The sequence below is a fragment of the Toxoplasma gondii genome, chromosome IX, assembly GCF_000006565.2.
Source record: "Toxoplasma gondii ME49 chromosome IX, whole genome shotgun sequence".
NCBI lineage: Eukaryota > Apicomplexa > Conoidasida > Eucoccidiorida > Sarcocystidae > Toxoplasma > Toxoplasma gondii.
The window spans coordinates 1,177,036-1,196,777 of NC_031477.1; the positions used below are offsets into that span (position 1 = coordinate 1,177,036).

The 19,742-nt window shown below is 52.4% G+C and overlaps 3 protein-coding genes across 3 annotated transcripts; 1 reads left to right on the forward strand and 2 right to left on the reverse strand.

Moving 5' to 3' along the window:
- Window positions 1-247: 247 nt before the first annotated feature.
- Window positions 248-5,713, reverse strand: TGME49_266380 (hypothetical protein). The gene has a single exon (XM_002368686.2). The coding sequence runs from the start codon at window positions 3,625-3,627 to the stop codon at window positions 577-579; it is 3,051 nt and encodes a 1,016-aa protein (XP_002368727.1). The 5' UTR covers window positions 3,628-5,713; the 3' UTR covers window positions 248-576.
- A 2,129-nt stretch (window positions 5,714-7,842) lies between these two features.
- Window positions 7,843-16,100, forward strand: TGME49_266372 (hypothetical protein). The gene is made up of 9 exons (XM_018781427.1): window positions 7,843-10,291; window positions 10,996-11,092; window positions 11,330-11,431; window positions 11,834-11,938; window positions 12,515-12,568; window positions 13,286-13,374; window positions 13,665-13,824; window positions 14,977-15,024; window positions 15,712-16,100. The coding sequence occupies exons 1-9, from the start codon at window positions 8,343-8,345 to the stop codon at window positions 15,862-15,864; spliced, it is 2,757 nt and encodes a 918-aa protein (XP_018636274.1). The 5' UTR covers window positions 7,843-8,342; the 3' UTR covers window positions 15,865-16,100.
- A 1,139-nt stretch (window positions 16,101-17,239) lies between these two features.
- On the reverse strand, window positions 17,240-19,286 carry TGME49_266368 (hypothetical protein). The gene is made up of 2 exons (XM_018781426.1): window positions 17,972-19,286; window positions 17,240-17,358 (listed from the first exon to the last, which is right to left on the reverse strand). Exons 1-2 carry the CDS (start codon window positions 18,315-18,317, stop codon window positions 17,339-17,341), a joined length of 366 nt encoding a protein of 121 aa, XP_018636275.1. The 5' UTR covers window positions 18,318-19,286; the 3' UTR covers window positions 17,240-17,338.
- Between the last annotated feature and the right edge of the window lie 456 nt (window positions 19,287-19,742).

Sequence of the window (19,742 nt, forward strand, 5' to 3'; positions counted from 1 at the left end):
GATGTGCATACGCTAGAAATACAGACGCATATGCGAGCAGGTACAGACATATACTGATATGTGTGCGTATGCACGCATATATATATATATATATATATAAATGTATATGTTGGTAAATAGAGGTGCGTAGATATTGATATGCAAATGCATGTGTGTATCTTTATATGAGTGTCTTTGTGCGACACCGAGCCTGCTTGATTAGTTGGAAATAGGCGAGGGCTGAGAATGAGGAAAGAGAGCTCAGAGAAGCATGCATGCATGGGAGGGTGCCTGTAAAAAGGATTCGATCTGTCCAGAGACGAATGTGATACGCCGTTCTTGGCAGAAGGAAAAGCGACGACCTCTTTCCTTCGACAACAAAAAAAGATGCCTAAGGTACAGAAAGTGGAGAGAAAAACGAGACACTAGGCCAGAGATGCGGCAGACGATGCACAGAGAAATCCTGCCCCAAAACGGAACAGGGGAAAAGAGAGGGAGAAACAGGGAGACCGAAGAAAACGAAGTAAAACCAGTTTTTAAAAAACATTCGACTTTCCTCTTTTCTGCGTTTGTCCTTCGTCAGATCTCTCTCGATCACTACTGCTGTCGGCAGCCGTCCTCCACTTTCGACCTCTCGCCTTCGTCGCTTCTTTCCTTCGTCCTTCTCTCGCGTTTCTCTTTCTTCGTCTCTTCTCTCTCTCGCTTCCCGCCTGCCTCAGAAGGAAGGTCTGACTCGACACTCGCAACGAAGGTCAAGAGTTCTTCTTCACTCAGGTCTCCCTCCAGCAGCTTCTTGAGAGGTTCCTGCAAAAGCTGCTGAAGTTTCTCGCCTTCCCCTCCTGCATGCGTCTCCAGCGCGCCGACAAAGCCCAGCAACTCCCTGAGGATCTCCGCGTCACTCGGCTCTGCCTGCTCTTCTCGTCTCTCCTCCTTCTCTTCTGGTCTGTCTTTCTTCTTCGCGCCAGCTTGCACTCCGTTTGCCTTCTTTCTTCTCTCCACCTCTGCGTCTCGTTCTTCCTCCTCTCGCTGCAGAGTCGAACGAGGAGCTGTGCCTGCAGTCATCTCCCCAGAAGACGCAAACAGAGGACGAGAAGAAGCGGAGAAAGAGGAGAGAGAAGCAGAAGCAGAAGAAGAAGACGTAGAAGACGAAGACGAAGAAGAAGAGAACTCTGGGGAAGAGACAGGATAGAAGGTAGAAGGCGAGCCGGGTGGCTGGCGTGTGTCTGCTTCCCGCGTCGCGTTCTGTTCTTCTCTGCGAGACGATTTGGAGAGAAAGGGAGAGTTGAAGTCCCCGTGACCTCTACGACCTGTTCCAGCAGACGTCGCTTCGTCCTTTTCTCCGATAGGAGGAGACGCGGCGTCTCCTCTCTCGCCAGGTACCCCAGGGCAGAGTTCGCTTCTTTCAGCGTTCTCGGCGTCAGGCATCAACGCGTCCAAGACTGCCTCTGGAGGCTCTCCATACTCTCGCAGTTCCTCCAACAACGCCTGCAGTCGAGCAAACTTCCCCACCACAGGAAGCGCGTGCGACAGCGACGCGACGGGAGACGAGACAGCGCGAGAAGAAGCGGCAGCAGACGGGGAGGATAATAAAGATGCAGAGGAAGCAGCAGGGAGAGCAGAGGACGGCGATGAGAGAGACGGCAAGCAAGAGTGAAGGGAGGAAGATGAAGAGAGAAGAGACGAGTAGGAGGAGGCGAAAGACGAGGAAGAGCGAGAAGAAGACTCCGCACCATGGAGGGAGACGGGGAACGAAGGAGGAGCTACGTTCTTGGTCAAGCAAAAGAAAGGGCGGTGGGCGGCGGCCTTCACTTCTGTGGTCTGATTCTCGTCCACTGGTGTCTGTGGTTGACTCGTCTCTCGTGCCTGTGTCGCTAACCTGTCTCTCGACCTCTCCCTCCCGACAGCAGTTTCTCCATCCCTCGCTGCTTCGGCTGGAGTGCACAACGCAACCAGCTGTCTGTACACCTGAATTTGCCGCATGTAGCGCATTCTGTCGGTCTCCGTGAGCTGCCTTCCTTCTCGCTCTAACCACGGCTCGAGGGCACCCAGAAGGCGACGAAAAGGATCTCCTACAGCGACGAACAGGAGATCTGCATCTTCTCCTACGCCTTCTCCGGCTTCTTCCAGGAAGGCCAAGAGACTGCAGTCTTCCTCCTTCTCCTTGTGTGGCGGCTGCGCCTCTTTTGTTAGGACCTCTGCGCGCGTCGGTCGTCCAGGCGTCTTCTCGCCGAGTGCCTTCGCTTCGACAGAGTCGCGACTCCAAGGAAAAAGCAGTCTCTTCCATCCTGGAATCTCCGCTGCGGCGACATCCGGCGCCTTCTCGCCTTGGTATTCCTCGTCTTCCTCCTCATCACTTGCCAGCTCCTTCAGAGCAGCTTCCAGGGCAACTGAGAGCTCTGACAGAGTCACGCGTTCCTCGCGTTTCCTCCCCGCTGGCGCCAGCGGGAACGCAGCCGCAGAAAGTTTTTCATTTCTCCTCTTTTTCGATATGCCCTCCTCGTCGCCTCCAGCGGGTTCCCCTTCAGCACCGAGGAGGGCCAGAGCGTTTGCATGCGCAGCGAGGCCGTCGAGACAGTCGAGGATGGCATCTTTGGATTTGAGCGAGTGCGTGGACATGCCGTCGCTTCTCGTCTGTCGTCCAGGCGGAAAGACGGAAGAGAGAGAAGAAGGCGCAGAAGAGAGAGCGGGGACATCAGACGAAGTTTCGCCGAGGACCTTCTCGAGAGTCGCTGAGGACCGCGACGCAAAACCTTTCTCTTTCTCATCTCTCTCTTGGTCTTCCACCGAGCCGAGCGACGCGCCGTCAGTCGACCGGCGCTCGGCCTGTGTGCTCGCCTCGGACGAAAACGGACTGATCTCGTGTGTACGTACGCCCGAGGAAGAGACGAGCGGAGGCGTCTCAGCAGCAGGTGCGTTCTCCTCGCGCGTTCCCTTCGCCTTCGTCATCTCTTCACGACGGATGTCCTTGTCAGCCGCGCTGAGTCTGCCTCTATGCTTTGAGTCTCCTCCACGAAGAACCGGCCATCTTGTCTCGCCTTCGCCGCCCAAGGGGGAAGGCAGGGCGTCGTCTTCTGTTTGTGCTCGACGAGAAGGTGACGGCAAGCGGGTGGCTTGTCTGGGGGCAAGGACAAGAGGCGACAGCGGTCTCTCTGCGAAAAATTCCTCCTCAACGAGAGCTTCGATGGACCGCGCAAGATCCGACGAGAGAGACAGAATCGATTCCTTGAGATCTTCATGTTCACTCTCTCGTTTTTGTGCGGTCGTCTCTCTCCCTCTTTCTCCCTTTTCTCTCTTTGCTTCACCCGCGCTGCCTCGCTTCCTTTCCTCGCTGTGCTTCTCTGCGTCTGTTCTCGAACTCCCTGCAGAGAGCGCGCCTCTCTCCGCAGTCGCTTCCTCCCGAGTTGACTTCTCTGCAGACCGGGCAGGTCGCGGCTGTGAAGGATCCGAGGACGCGACAGAAGAGAAGGAAGACGCGGGAGTCCGGAATGGAGAAGGGAGACGCGAAGAGAAAGAGAAGGGGCGGTCCATCTCGTCGAGTGTGTCGGCGATTAACGCGTCGAGGAACATCTCAGACGCGGTGGCCGCTTCCTCGTCTTTCTCTGGCCCCTCTCCAGAGAGACGGCGAGCCGCGGAGGCCGAGACGTCCATGGCGGCGGCGAGGTCGGCTGTGGCAGCGAAACACAGGCGCTGGGGGAGGAAAGAGGACGCTGCGGGGACCGCAACGCTGTCTGTGTATGTCGCGAGAGAGAAGGCTGGCGCGCATCGAGGCGTCCTCTCTCTGCTTTCGGGTGTACGCTGGCGGCAGTTCTTCTCAGGCGCGAGAGGCAGGGCAGACAGCGTGACAGAGGCAGTCGGAAACGCCCAGGGACATGCGGGAGGAACGAAGGCAGAAAGAAAGCCGGAGGAGCGAAGACAAAAAGCGAGAAAAGCGACAGAGAGAAAAGGAGACTGGCGGTCACGAGGGCTTCTGCAGCGGAACGTCAAAAGCGAAGAGCTAGCGAGAGACGCGAGTCACCGGAGACAGAGAGGGGGCTGGACGAGGTGGACTGAGCGTGATCGGAAAAATTGGAACAGAGAGGTGGAGACAGAAGAGAGAAAAGAAAGGTCGTACACAGAGAAAGGCAAAGAAAAGATTAAGAGATCTGAGAGAAAAAGCTGTTGAGAAAGGAGGAATCCGCAGTTTTTGACGTCGGACATAGCTGTGCTGCCGTGAGACCAAGAACGCGCTGGACAGTGTGCGCGCTTCTCTCGACGCGTCGACCGCGAGTTAGAGGACGATCGCCAGAGTTCGAAGGTGAAGATGCGCAGCGAACACTCCGCGTCAAAAAACGTCTGGAGAGACAAAAAGGGAACTGGCCAGTCTTTTCTCGAAGGCACACACGGAGGAGAAACTCCACCAAAAACTGGGTCGCCGTCGCGCGCCGTCTCGGACTGGCGCGCACAGCGCTCGCTGTCGTTCAGGGATCTCGACCGCTCCCATGACGAAGGGAAGCGGGGAAAAGAGAGCAGAAAGACGCCGTTTTTCACGAGGCGAAAGGAACGGGAGAAACGTTAGCTCACACAGCGTGGGGAAATGGAAAGAAAACGGAAGAAACCTGCCCGCCAAAAGGGAGAGAACTCCAGGCAGGCGCGCAGCGCACTGGCGGGAGGAGGCTCCCGCCCGCCGCTTCGAAAGTTTCACCAGCCACCGAGAAAAAAGCGTCTGACTGCGTCTGTCGTGATCCACCACTTAGAACGGAGAAAACTATTATTGGACAGGCTTCAACGCTCACGAGTAAGAAGGGCAAGTCGAGGCAACAGGGTCAATCTGCGACTTTGGTTACTGAGCAGGACTCTAGTTGTGAGGTAGATTCAAAGAAGAGGTTGCCTGGGTGCTGCACACCACGCTTTCACTGGGCGGCTTTTTACACAAGAAAAACTGTCGAGAGACCTCCAGTCTGAAAACGAAGAGGCAAGGGACAGGCAAATCGAATGTTTCTCCACTTGGTTTCTGCGGAACTTCTGTGTACCCGAAGAACATGCTGGAGTGCCAGACCAGGCAGTGGGAGAGTGGAAAGACAACTCAAAGGGTCACTGCTCACCGCGACGTTTTCGTTTCCTAAGTTTCTGTCGACTTCGCGCCCCAGTTCGAGTTAAAGAATACTCTGGAGAGAGTGGGCATTGTACACCAATAACAATTCCGGTTTCAGTTACAGAATGTCACGCAAACATGGAGGCAAGAACCTGCTCCTACGTGAGTCTTCTTTACTCACCTGTTCCATCTGACTACGTTTACATAGATACGTACATGCATATGCATATGTATGTATACTGTTCAACTGTATTATCCACGAGGGAGACGGGGTCTACATTGTATCGGCAAGTTATCCTGTTGTATCGACTACACATCGGCATTCTGCGAATCTTTCGTCGACAGGAGCTCCTCAGAAGAATTCTTCCGGCAGGGTAACTGAACTGCCTCAGATGATTTCCTCAATGGAAAAACGAGTTTCTCATGTCTCTAACTGTGCGTCTGAGTTTTTCGCGGAGCACCTCTCAGGCGGCTTCGATTTTGCCTTGCTTTTTTCAAGTTGCTTTCTAACGGTTTTACATGTCTGCTGCTTGCTTTTCAACGGTTAAAGAAAGCTTCCTAGACACGAACTGGACAGGCCGAGACTCCCAAACTACACCGTCGTCCTTCGTTTGTCGTGATAAGAAATCCTCCCAGATGCACAAAATATGCGAAACCATATCCGCTAGACAAATCAAACGCCCCGGTCCCCGCAACGGCTCAAGCGCGTCGAGTGGACGAGAAACGACTCAAAGAATAATTGCAGTGTAGCGTCGAAGTTTACATGGAACACTTTGACAGGTTCGATCCACATCTCCCCAAACTCCTCTCGTTTCTCTGGAAGTTTCGAATCGTCGCCGAACTGTCACTTCTGGGTGTGCATATGCAGTGTATATCCGGTGGAGCATCGTGAGCGTATTCCCCAGTCCCCCCTCCTGACAAGCGGCGTCTCTACAATAGATCGTTCTCTTCAATATCGACCCACTGCTTTTATCCGTCTGAAACAGACCTATCAACAATACTTCCATCTGCATTGATCTGTCATAGATCTGTCTATAATCTATCTATCCCCTTTCCACCTACCTGTCATCCATCTCTCTGTCCCTATATATTTATATATATATATATATATATGTATGAATGTATGGGTCGAGTTGAAAGTTCGTCGACAGAGACGAGGTCATGTATTCGACGGTCATGCCATGTCTATCTAAGGAAAAACAAGCAAAAGAGATGTGTGGGTGACTACCGGCGTCTGCGGAGACGAAAGGCGCGAGGGCAGTAAGACTTTGATCCGTCTATTTCCTCCAGATTATCATTAGGAGACTGGCAAACCAATGCAGCATTTTCAAAGCTTCCATCCAAATGTGGGTTCTCAAATATCGCTGGGGTGACCGGAAGCGCGCCTCCTAGAAAAAAAGGTCGTTGAAATCTCGTTAACAGAACAGGCCTCGGATCCGGTAGACCAAGGCTTTCAGAGCTCAAACTGGGAGTCCAGCGTGTGGGGAATCCTCTTCAGAAAAAGCTCGTAAATACTTTTCGGAGAGGAGGGTTCGCAGCGCGCTGGCACTGGCCTTCCTAGCATCTCAGGAAGAGTTTTCCATCGCTCCGTTTGCGCAGCCAGCGACTCGCGCTTCGACATACCTGCGCGTAGACGAGACTCCCGCAGGGCCGACGAAGACGAAAAAACAGAATACATTTGGAACCGACTCCTACAGGGCACTGTGTCCTCACGATCTGAGCCTGCTAGGCATTCCTTCTCGGTGGAAAGTTGTGTGCTCAGAAAGAAAAGGATCAACATGATCCTCGCGGCGAGTACAACAACAAGCGAAAAACTAGAGTATGGCGAAGCGCACGCATTCAAGTGAGTATTCAGAGTTCCCCGGCCATGTTTTGGAGAAAATCACCAGGCAGTACAATCGAGGGTGGTTCCAACGGGCAGGCCATCACACTGGTGGAGTTATCGCCTCAGGAATTTAGCAATGCTTTTTCTGGAGAGTCTTTGCTGCGACTGCCAAATTCAGATGCGGTTGCTGGCCCATCTCCTTCGTGAGCGGACACTATGCAAAGCTCGCGGGCGTAGATGTGGAGATGAGAGGTGAGTTAAATCGATGAAAGGAAAAACATCGCGCTATACGGTATCCAACCGATACACACATCGCCAATTTTCGTTTGGACTCTCCTAAAGTGTGGCGTTTCAATGACGCCTAGGATCAAAGAAGGAACCTATACACATAAAATGTATATTTATTCATACATGCTTTTATATATACATCTATAGATAGAGATATAGATACAGATATTGTGAGGGTCACTCGCTGTACAGACCAAATCGTCTGCATGCAGTGTGTATCTAGCGACCGCCTTTCGCTCGCGTTTTCTTGTTTTTTTTCCAGAACTCCGCGGGGACAAAATAGGCTTTTTTGCTTCCCACAGAGTGACTCTTGGCTTTACGCGAGAAGAGAAAGTCTGAGTCATGCGAAAGAGTTATCTGTCCGTGCCAGCGGGTCTCGATTCAGGTTCCGCGTTGGTGGCTCCACCCAGCACAACCTGCATGCAGAACTTGTATCTTTCGCGGCCTTTCTAATCCAAACCTTGCAGAGAGAGGAGAACAGCGCTTTGCGAGGTTTTCTCAGCAGCAACGCGAATATCGGTTTTCTGTCTCCTGTTGCAAGAGAATTCTCTTCTCCCGCTGAAGACTGAAGACAACAGTGTGCACAGAGACACTCGCACACTCTGCATGCAGTCTTGTTTGCGATGAACGAATCTCTGTTGTCAAAAATGCTATCTGACCGCTTGTTGAGTGGACGTCCTTGTTTTCTGTTCCCTGTTCCTCTCGACTACGCAGAAGCCTGTGGTGTGCCTTCTCCTCTCCCTCGTCTCTTCCGCGAGCGGTTCTGCTAATCCGCCTGTCGCTGTTCGAGCCTCATTCTCTTCTAGGTTCTCTGTTCCTCCTTCTCCTCCAAGCGTCTTTCTCGTCCTCTTTCTCTTCTCCTCTTTGTCTCTTGCAAACGCGTTTTTCACTTTCTCTGCCTCAGTGCCGCCGCTGCTTGAGCCTGCTTGTTCGCAACCTCTTGAGAGGAACAACGACGGACAACGAGGTCGAGAGAGAGAGAGAGCGAAGATCCTGTTTCAGTGCCAATACGTTGCTGACAGTGCAATGGTTCTGTTTTGCGTTACCTCATTTTTCCATTTTTTATGAATTTTGAGAATTTTTTCGGAGTAAAAGCGAAACGACAAGGCGAGAAAAGAAGTACTCGAGAAAAACTATGCGCTTCTCTTCCGTGGAGGTTTCCTTTGCGGCTATTCTCAAATGCCAGCATGGAGAGTTGCTTGTGCAGGCAGGCGAGGGCGCCAACAGGAGACACAAGGGGACGAAAGAGCAGAGACAGAAGATCGACAGCGGCGTGAGAGGATGTTCGAAGACCGAGGTAAAAAAAAACGCGCAAAGACGGTTTCCTGGGAGAAGTGCTCTCGCCAACTTCTCTCACTCGAACAACAGATGACAGAATCAGAGAGCTTTTTCGAGCAGAGGCGGTGTGACGACAAGCAGGATTATCAGGAAGAAGGCAGTGATGCCGTCTCTGAGGTGTACATACACCCTTCCTCGCATCTTCGTCAGCTTCCGTCTCGTGTAGCGTCGCCTCTTTCGCTGTGTCCTTCGTCTACATCCCGGTCTTCTTCACCCTCTTCTTTGACTTCAACGCCCTCTGCATTTCCCGAATCTTCTTCTCTCTTTTCTTCCAATCGCTCTGCCCATTCTGCTGCGCCTCTCTCTTCATCGTCGAGGCCTTTGTCACCATCCTCACACTGGCGTTCGCCCACCAACTGTTATCCTCATCCGTCTGTCTCGTCTGTTTCCTCTCTCTCGTCTCCTCCTCCTTTCTCTTCTCCGTCTGTCTCTGCGGTTCATTCTCCCTCGTCTCTTCTGTCTCGCACCCTTGCTCTGTTGCTTCTCCTCTTTTCCGCGTCGCCTCTTCCTCCCTCAGCCTGTCTGGCGTCTTCTCCTTTACATGTATGGCAAGCCTTTTCAGCCTCCATCTCTCCACGTTGTGGAGTAGGTCCAGCTGTCTCCTTGTCTTCCTTCCCCGCCTTTTCTTCTCTGCGAAGAAGGTGCCGGCGAGTCTCCTCAGGCAGCTGCGCGTCGCCTGTCGAGTCTCCATCGGAGACACACGCCCCAGTGAATTTCGTTTCTCCGTTTCACAAGTCCTTCTCCCCTCCACAGCCTTTCCGGTGGTGGCTGGCAACGCCCGGACGACGCAAAAGTCTTCTCTTCTGTTCGTTTCTCTTCTCTCCCCATACCTTGGTCTCTCCATGCTCTCCTCTTCTTTCTCTCTCTTCCTCTTCTATCTTCTCTCCTTTCTCTCCTTTCTCTCCTTTCTCTCTGCTTTCGTTCCCGACTCCCCCTCCTCAGTTCTCGTCCGTTTCCCCCTCCACCTCTTCGCCTCTGCCTGCGTCTCTCCAGAGAAGCCAGACTCACACAGAGGAGACCGCGCATGCAAAGAGACCGAGAGGGCAGAGAAACTTTGGCTTCACCCGCATTCGATGTCTCGGCAAGGCCTTCGCTCGAGCTGTGCATACACCGGGGACATCCCCGCTGCACTCTCTGGCGAGGAAGAGCGAAGCCGAGCAGCAACAGAGCGGCGGATTGCAAGCGACGTTCTTCAACTCTCTCTTCTCCTTCGGGACTCGAGCGGGTGAAGGCAGAGAAGCGCAGAAAGCGAGGGAGGCGTCTGAAGAAGAATCCGAAGAATCGGCAGCGGAGCCGGAGAACGCACCAACAGCGGAGCGGGCGGCAGAGGGAGGGCAGGCAGAGGAGGAGCTTCCGGGGAGGCGGCTGACGCGAGGCAAAGGCCGACAGCAAACGAAACAGAAATCGAGAGAGGAATCTCAAGAGAAGGCGAGGGATGGATCTGAATCGAAGTCTGGAAAGAACTTTGGGGAAACGTCTAGAGAAAAAGCGAGGCGAAACTATGCAGAGAAGTCCGAAGGCAAACCTGACAAGATGTCCAGAGACAAAGCTGAAAAAACGTCTGAAAAGACATCGGCAGAGAAGGCGGCAGAGAAAGAGTGTGGATCTCGAGGAGAGCAGAAAGGTGCAGGGACGAATGTCGAGACGACTGAGGAGAAGAGCGAGAAAACAGAGAATCGCTTGCAAGGAGACACCAGTGAATCAACGGAGCCTGGAGAGCGCAAAAGAAGGAAACCGTGGAACTACGGACGGCCATGGACGGAGGAGATTCGACTGAAGATAGCAGCGCGGTACAGATCCACTTGGTGTCCATCCTTTTTTCGCCTTTCAAATAACCAAATGTATCATCACTTAAAAGGTTTAAGGCTGACTCTTTCTGAATCTTTTGGTCAACGTCATGTTGATTTCTCGAAGCTGGAATTCGCCACCGTCCCGATCCTCGGCTTCTCTCTGCTCCTTTCTGTCCTTCCTACTTTCGGACCGGTTTCTCTCTCTGAGCAACGCGCTTCCAACTTCCTCTCGAGGAGCTCTGCACTGCAGTGTGGTTTCGCCTGTTCTCTCCGTTTCCGGGAAGCTCAAGATAGATGAAGTCTTCCTCGAAACAGAGATGCAACGATGTCTTCTCCTTCCTGTAGATGTGTATGGGGAGACACATTCATGGAGACAGGTTGGCGTCGACATGTGCGTCTCCTCGTTCTGTGGGGTCCTTCCTCGATGTCCTGTTCGCTTTCTGTGAGTCTCATTCTCTGTACAGAGGAAAACATTTGTGACGAACTGAACGATTGTCGTACCTCACAAGCGTCGATCCAGTGTTTAAACGCCGTATTCGAAGGCTCATCTCCCTCCACCGACTCAGGAGAGCTCCTTCTTGCGAGGCTGTCACCTTTGAAGGCGGCTTCAGTGCCTCCGGTTGGCAGTTCTGCGCCGTGCGCCCGTGGCATTCTCCCAATATAAGACGAATAGGTTGTCGCCTGCGGTCGGTGTTTCTGTGTAGGACGCGCCTGGCGATGCAGCGCCTCAAGAGCGAGAGAGCGGCGACGAAGACGGATGACGGAGAGGCGATCAGTCGAACGCCATCTGCAGCTAAACGGGTGAGGCGATGGGCGGAAGCAGGTCTCTCTCCTGTTTTTGACCTCCCGCAAGAAGAACAGAACAGGGAAACGAGAGATGCTCCACGAGAGGGATAGCTGGAGGAGAGGAAAGATCACAGACTTTGAAGAGAGAGGCAACCGAGTCGAGGACTGAGGGGGATAAGCGCCGTCTACGGGCAGGCTACGATGGATCAAGAGAGCAACTGGCAGCGTTGTGTGTTCCGTGGATTGCCACAGGCGCCTCTCTCTTCTGCAGCGAGACTGAAACTCTCTGAGCGCCTCCGTGCTCGGTGGCGGGACCCTGAGGCTCGACTCAAGCTTCTTCAACTCGGCAGAGAGGTAAAACGCGGTCGAACTCCTCACTCGCTGCGATTCCCCTCTCTCGAAATTCACTCTTCTGCTACACGAAAGATATGTTCAGAGGTTTTCAGATCACCTGGAGACACAATGACGCCGAGTCTACAGGTGGAACCAGAATGCTACACGTCTACTTTGGTACAAATACCCACACACACATATATATATATATATATACAGATAGATAGATATAGATAGATGCATCTGAATGTTGGTCGAGCGGTGTATGTACACTAGAAAGTGTGACGGGGCATCCGAGGGAACTGGGGGCAGCAAAAGGCCTTTTTTAGGGCAGTCTGGGCACCTAAGACCCGCGAAAAGGCAGAGTCTGCGAAGGCAACTTTTTCACTTTTCTTTTTCCTCGAGTCTCCACTGTACGTACAGCGAACCCAGTCCGAAGCGACGCGCGCCGCGATCGCTGAGAGCGTTCGGCGGAAATGGCGAGAAGACCCAGGATATGCAGAGCGAGTGCGCGAAGGTCATGCAAAGGTCGGTTTTCGTCGAATCTTCGGTCGTTCTTGCCTCCTTTGCACAAGAAACTGCAGAAAGCACCCTTCCAGTTTTCCAAAGCCGCAGACACACAGCCGCTTCAAAGCCTCTGCAGCGAGATTCGCAGATCTCTGCCGTGTCTCCAGGAAGCGCCTTGTCGTGCGAGTCGACTGACTGTCAGCGGATTGCTCAGCTTCTTCTGCATGTGACAATCAATGCGAACCTTCCTTCGCCGGGGAGTGTATATATGCACCACAGCGGAGGGAGGGAGGGGAGGGGCGCGTCCATGCAATCGTGTCTCTGTATCGCCTGCACATCGGCGATTCTCACTTCTGCAAGCGTATGTGAATGGCTACATCCATACAAATGTACATACATGTATTTATCTAAATGTACACTTACGAATATATCTCCAAATGAATATACATATATATATATATATATGTGTGTAAGTATATGTGTAGGGGTGTGTATGTGTGCATATGAGAAGTTGGTATCTGTGAGCGTGGATGTCGGTTGGAGGGTCCCTTCTGGAGAGAAGATGCACGCTGGTCTCTGAGTTTTCGAGTTTTTCAGGTGAATGCTGCCGGAGAGAAACGAAAAAAAATCTCGGAGACTCTTAAGCGTCTGGTGAGTCACAGACACTCGAAGACGATTCTTGGTCGCATATAGTTGTATATATATATATATATATACATGAGTATACGTAACTTTGTCTCCTAGGCTTTCCATGTGTATGCGTTGCGAGCCAGAGAGAGGCAGATGAATTGATTCTTGATACATTCATGCAGAAACGAATTTCTTTGTATCGCGCCGCGCTAATGCTTGCCAGATATAACCCACACATGTAGGCTCGATACACACGCTCTCCAAAACATCGAAACGGAGCATTCTTATTTCTGAAAACGACTAAAAGGTACAAATGGATGATGGAGGTACATTTGTAGATAGTTGTACATAGGCAGATAGATAGATATAGATGGAAAGGTTCATATGCCTAGACATACATAGCTAGACAGATAGGATAGAGATACAGATACATGTAGGACGACACATAGGCATGCGTAGACGAGTGGATAGATATACGCAGAAGGTAGAAACATCTGAACAAATTGATGTAGATACGTATAAATACGTGGTGAATAGGTCGATGGATTGATAGATGGATATGGACAGATATTGACAGATCGACATAGATCGAAATAGACACAAACAGATAGACAGATAGCTCTCGTAACTGTTTGCATTCGCTCGCTGGATTGATATGTTTTTAGACGTCATGGGGAGCGGGGGTCGGTTCGCATGCATTCGTGTGCGGATGCCCTGTCTTTCTTCTTCCTTTTGTAGTGGAGAGATGAAGCGTTTCGTCACCGCATGCGAACAACGCGCCGCCCGTACACAGAGGAACGTCGTCGTGCTCTGAGTGCGAAAATCACGTAAGTCTAGTTTCTGTATATGTTGCCTGTTTCCTTCCTTTTTTTACTCTTCCTCTTATTTCCTTCTCGTTCTTTCTCTTTTCCCTTCTCTCTCTTCCTCTTTCTTCTCTTTTTCTTATTTCTCCTTCGCCGTTTCCTTCTCTCCTCTTTTCTGCATCCCTTCTCTTCGCTCTTTCCTTCTCGCTGCTCTCGTGTGTGTTTGCTTTCTGGTTCTGCTGCGGCCGCTTCGATGGCTCACATTCTCCCGTTTCCTTCGCATCTGCGCGTTTGCGTTTTTCATTCTCTGTCAGGGCGATGTGGGCAGAGCGAACCGACTACCGCAGTCGGACAGTGGACGCAATTCGCTCGCGCTTTGATCGCCTCAAAGTAGAGAGTTTTACGCGGAGACTGGGAGCTGGAAAAATCCCCACACAACGCGTTTTCTCGCACTTTGCTGCAAACACTCCTGCTGTACGTTCTCTTCTTCAATTTTACTCTCGTCCTCCCTCCTTCTCTTTCACGGTCTGAATGCCCCACAGCTGTGTACAGCACTTGTACGCGTTCGTGTAAATTTGCATTTATATGCATATGCCTGTCTATATATAAATATATACATATATATATATATATATATATATATATAGATGTCGATGGATGTGCATGGATGGGCGTATATAGATTTGCATGTATTTATATATGTAAGTATATACTTGTTTTTGAATGTGCAGCTATGGCCATAGCTTCCTATATAGAAGTATAGGCGTATTCCTCCTATTTACGTCTTTGTATCTGTCTTTGATGGAGCTGTCCATATGCAGACAAATTCATAAATGCATATGCATGCATATGTATATCGGCAATTTACTATCTACGAGAGGATTAAGTATGTATAAGAATTTGCATGCAATTAGATGTGCGGGGGTGCATGCACTTGCGTCACTATTCCTGTTGGTCCGCGTGGTTGATGGCCTTTTGGCGGCATGGGCCGCGCGTAGGCTCACAGCTTCGTCAACGATTCCTGTAATTGCTTAGCATCACGAAGAATGCATTCTGCGCAAAGGATCCAAGCAGCACTGGGCAGCTCTCTGGAGAGAGGCGAGGAGGCGATGTCAATTGACTTGATGGTGCCTGAGCGGAAGTTTAGCCTTGCTTGTGCACGTATGTTTTACCGGTTTTTTATGTCGAAAAAAAGCGAAAGAAAAACGAAAACGCGTGTGGACGCAGGTCTCGAAGTCCGATCGACGGCATTGTGTCTTCGTCACACACACACAAGAGGAAAAGCAGAAATCTTTTTTTGTGATGTGCGCCTCACCTGGGCCGCAGGCGACCTTCTGTGCCATCTCTAGGTTTTTTTTTCTTCGACGCTAATTCTCTTCTTTCAAAGTTCTGTCTCGCCTACGCAGGTGTGGGGGCCTCTTCCCTCTTGCGCGGTGTCTCCGGTCTGTTTCATCGTTCTTCGCTTTTCCTTGCGCGCTCTCCCTCTGTCGCTCCTCTTCCTTCCCTTCCTTCCCTCCTTCGTTCCAGTTGTCTCCGAACTTGCGGTTTCTTTCAGATGCCCTCTCTTCCTAGATTCTCTTTCCTAAAGAACATCTCTCCTTGTGTGGGCTCTGTGCTCGTCTTCAGGGAGGACCTCATGCACCCGACCTGTTTAGTATTTTAGGTGTGAAGCAAGTAAGCGAAGAAGAAGCGCAGTTTTCCTTCAGAAGACTCGGAAATGCAACGCATGGGGAAAATGTAGATGCGCCGCGTGACTGCCGCTTGCGCCTCTCTAACCAGAAGTTTGTGGGCGAGGAACCACAGAGAGACAGATGTATTTTGTGGCGAGAGGCAACGTTGGCGGGTGGAGAGAGAAGAACGGTGTTTGGAGAGACATGCGCCTTCCCGGTAGAGACGATGCGGCCAGACGTGAGCCAAGGAAGAAGGCAAGCCAGCGTACGGAGATAACAGGCAGAGAACCACAGATGGGTGAAGAGACAGGTGGAGGTCGCCAGGAGGCGGCATGAGGAGAAGCCTCTAAAGCATCTCTGCTGGAACTCGAAGGACGAGGGAAGGCGCACATGCACCCGCTTCACCGTTTTTCAGTTTTTCTGTGGTCGTAGGCCTACCAAGGACAAACGACTCGTCGCGGTCGTGTGTCTTGTTCCTATCCTACACAGACGAGAGCCTGAGAATGGAGGCGCTCTTTGATCTCTGCGTTCTCGGAGGAGTCTTCTCGGATGGGCGGGGGGCGACTCGTCTCTCTGGAAACTGCGTTCAGTGCCGAAGGGCAGCAGGTTCTGCCGTCTTGTTCTGCGTGAGCGCGAAACAAAAGAATTAAATCTTTAGTTCTGCTGTGTGTCGCCGGAACCTTACCTTCAGGCAAAGCTCTTCCCGCTGCAGCCGCCGCACTCGCAGCGTCAAGAGTTTTGGCAACGCATGTACCAGAAACTGCTGAGCGCAGAGCAGGACGAATCCGCTGGAAGTCCGACAGACGAGAATCGAGGAAGCCAAGAGCCAAGAAAGGAAGAGTAAAATCCTTCTCGCCGCGCGGTGCATGCAGAGGGGAAGATTCAAACAATCACAGGGCCGCGGGCCAGTAGAAGGTGCGACACACCGGCCACCAGAAGAGACGCGAATGCAGGCCAGCGACCCAGACGGCGACCAACACTGAAGCTTTCTCCATCCCAAAAAAAAAGCAAACCAGCTCTAGACAAAGCGTCTTTCAAAAGCTGTGTCGCGCTCTCGAACTAGCTCGCTCTCTCCTCGTGCACATTGCGAAAAGAAGACCTACAGTTTCATATATATATATATATATATATGTATATATGTATATGTATATATATGTATAGTTATTGTGTGTGTAAACTGTAGACGGGGGGGGAGGCGTATCTACGGTTATCGACATAGGTATTACGTCTTCGAGATCTTAGAACGTATAGGAATAGGATACGCGAGCACGGAACAGAGGGTGTGTGCAAAGAACTTGGATTTGTTTGACACCCTCATCAAAAACTTGTCAAAGGAAGCGGAAAATTCACTTCTTGAGCCCTGCACTAGAACCGCACTCCGTTCGTTCTGAGAAGGCGGGAGGAAGGCAAGCTCTGCGTCGGAAGATGCGGGGGGGGGGGGGGTGCGACCCAGAGTCAAGCCGACCCATTCTGGTGGCTGAGTTTGTGTAGAACGCGGTGTTTATGGCGTTTTCATCACCTGTTTAACGAACTCAGTTCCCCTGGAGTGTTTTTCTCGCCTCGGTGAAACTTATAAGAGGGTGTGCCGGCCAGTGTCGTTCGAGACGTGAGGGGTGGGCGCCGGCGTCTTTGTCGCTCTCGGAGTCTCTGAAATGAGTACGTCGTCTGTAGGCGACTTTGTTCGTAAGCATGAGACAGATTGTCCACCGCGGCAAGAGAAGGTCAGCTGCGGCGTTCCACACAGTTTCGACCGAAAGGAGTGACGGGAACTGAAAGAGCAGTCAAAGCACCTCGACCTCTGTTTTGACCGGTGTACCAGTAAAGACGTAGAGTAAGGCGTTTCTCTCCACCAGACTGCAGCCTTCTTTCGCTTTCGAAAGAGTCTGCCGAGCCTGGAAGCCACGACGCTTTGTCAGACGCTTGAGGTCACCTAGACCCGTCGCAAAGAAGTTCATGCTGCTGTCCCGTGTGCACGAAAGACACGAGCGGGTGCACTAAACTCTCTCTGCATCTCATGTGTGTTTCTCAGTTTCTACAAACGCCGGCTTGAATACTTTTGTTCGCGCTCGCCAGATTCAGCGCGGGGGCTTGCCGAGCTCGGGACCCGGTCTGTGGTTGCCGGAGCTCTCTTCGGAGCTAGCAGACAGCGTTTCCGGCAGTTTCAGGAGTCAAATGCAAGAGGCGCTGTCGAGTGTTTGCTTGTGGCACCCGAGTCGGCGGTTGTTTGTTAAGTTTCGTTGTTCGTCCAGGTTGTGAAACAGCCCCGAGAAGGCATCGCTCCGTCCTTATTCCCCGCGAGTTTTGCAGTTAAGTGTGCCTCACAGTTTCACGAGTGTCTCTGTGTGACACAAAAGCGGCGCAGAGCCAAGAAATGAAAGGTTGATCTGCGACCCTAGCAACTTTGTGGTCGACACTGTCCATGGACTCTCCCCGTGAGTTTCTTCTTTTGTTTCTCGTTCCCTCGATTCTTCGACCGCTTCTTCGTTTTCCCCGCCACAGCAGCCCCTCGGCAACCCCCCACTCCCCTGCTCGATGCTTCACCGTGCATCTTGCGTTTGTTTGAAGTTCTTTGTTCTACCCTAGACACTTTCATCAAAGCCTTGACAAAAGGAGCCGTCTGTTCGTAAGCGTTTTGTTAGAGAGTCCACACATTTCTTCATCTTTGTTCAGCGGCCTGATTGAATCAGGAAAACGGGAATCCCCGAGAAAGTCGCGAGGGGAAAGACCCCGAAGAAGGGCACCTGGGAAGGAGACCCGCCACCCCAAATCTGTCCGCAGGTCCCCTGTCCTCGGTGTGTCGCTTTTGTCTGAGCTTGGCACAACGCGTTTTCGACCTCGCCTTCGTGTGGGGAGGCCTGCGATCTTTTCTGCGTCCAAAATGAGACGCAGAACGGTCTCTGAGCGTTGCTTTTCAGTGCCTAAGGACGACAGAAATGCCTCAGTTTGCTCACCGTGCAGTGTGAAAAGCGCGAGAAGTTCGCGGACCCATATTGCGCCGGGTCGGCCTTGTCGGTGGAGAGGGAAATCGGCGTTTTCGGCAGAGGAGAAGCGGCGTTTCGGGAGGCGTTTCGCGCGCGTGGACGAGGCGTCAAACTCCCTAGCAGGGCAGAGTCCTCGAGTTTCGGTTTGCCTCGGAGACGGACGTATCGAATCCGAGAGAGAACTGGATAGCGCAGCGCGTCGACGCGAGTTGCTTGCGTGGGGGAACTTCGGTCGCTGTGAGTGGGGGGGAAAACCGACCATCTCGAGATTTCTCGCGTGTTTCGTTTGGAAAGGGTGATTCTCACACGTGGGCATGGAAACGCGAATCCGGCGCCGGTGTCCCTTTTATCCTTTTTCTTTTTGCTCTGTCAGAAGGGGCAGCGACGAACCGTCGCTAGCTTCTTCTCCAATCTGAGACTTTTGCACAACCTGTTGAGTTCGTTGATTCCTCCGCCGGGTGGCAGCGGTGGATGTCCAGAAAGAAGAGTTCTTGCGTCCGCAGTTGAGGTGCCTTTCTGCGTTTGCGTTTGCCGTCGACGCGTGGGAACTCGGCTGTGAAATCGAGGCAGGTGGGGAGAGTTCCTGTTTGCCTTTTCCGCGTTTCCTCCGACAAGGAAAGGTCTGAACCCCCAGCATCATGGAGAACGGCGCCCGGCCGCGCCCTTCCCTCTCTCCCACGGCCAGCAGAATGGTCCTACTACAGGGTCGCGTCTTTTGAGCTCTTTTTACCCTGGCCCAGCTTCTTTTGTCGTCCACATCGGCTCGGCGCGGTGTCTTCGCTTTTCTCGCGTTCGCCTGGCGAATGTCCGTGGCGACTTCCTCGAGTTTACGACTTCCCCCGCCCCACGACCGCGCAGCCTCGCAGAGGGCCTGACTTGGCGGTGCGTCGAGTGTTGCTTTTCGCTCTTTCCTTCCCTCCAGTCTTTTGTATAGTGGCGTTGCCTGAATTATCTCGGCGTTGTCTGCCTGTACAATATTGTTTGGCTTTTCCCCGCGTTCGTCGCGTACCACCCTCTGATACCCCGTGTGTGCTCTTGACGCTCGTGGAGCTTCAGAGACCTGCCTCTAAGGATGGTCAAGCGCCCTTCGTGGTTCTGGCCGGTGGCCCTTGCATTTTTTTAGAAGCAGTTAAACGTCTTATCGCCTGTTGGTCTCCTGTCTGGCCCACACTCTGCATCGCGCAGAAATCAGCCAGCGCGCTTGTATATAGGGAAACGCATATTTGTCTCTCGCGGATTCTTGTTACAGTTCTACGCCCTCCCCGCCGCGCTTCGCTTTGCATTTTTCGGCATTTTGCGCCTTCCTCACACTCCCTGCTGTGCGCCTGCTCTCGGGCGACTTCCGTTCGGCGCCTTTTGCAGCGTGTTGCCTTCACAGGGAACGTATTTTTCGCGATATTTTTGGCGTTCAGAGTCACCTCTAAGCAGCCATCTTCGAGTGGTGCGAGGCGATTGCTCCGTCGTCCTCTCCAGCAACACAGGTCACGATGGCGAATCACTTGAGTCCAGACGCAAGCCGTTGGCGACGCTGTTCTTGCCTCTGAAAAAGGCTGCTCGTTTCTTTTGTGGGATTCCTTTCAATCCAAGCCTGAGCGCTTTTTGTTCTTGGGTGGCTACCTATATATCGCTGCTCCTTCGCAGAAAACAGTCTGACGCAGCCGCCGCCAGTGGCCTGCGCGCGCCCCCTCCGTTCTTCCCCGGACCAGCGCTTGCGCAACGCAGCAGATTTCGAGTTTCAGCG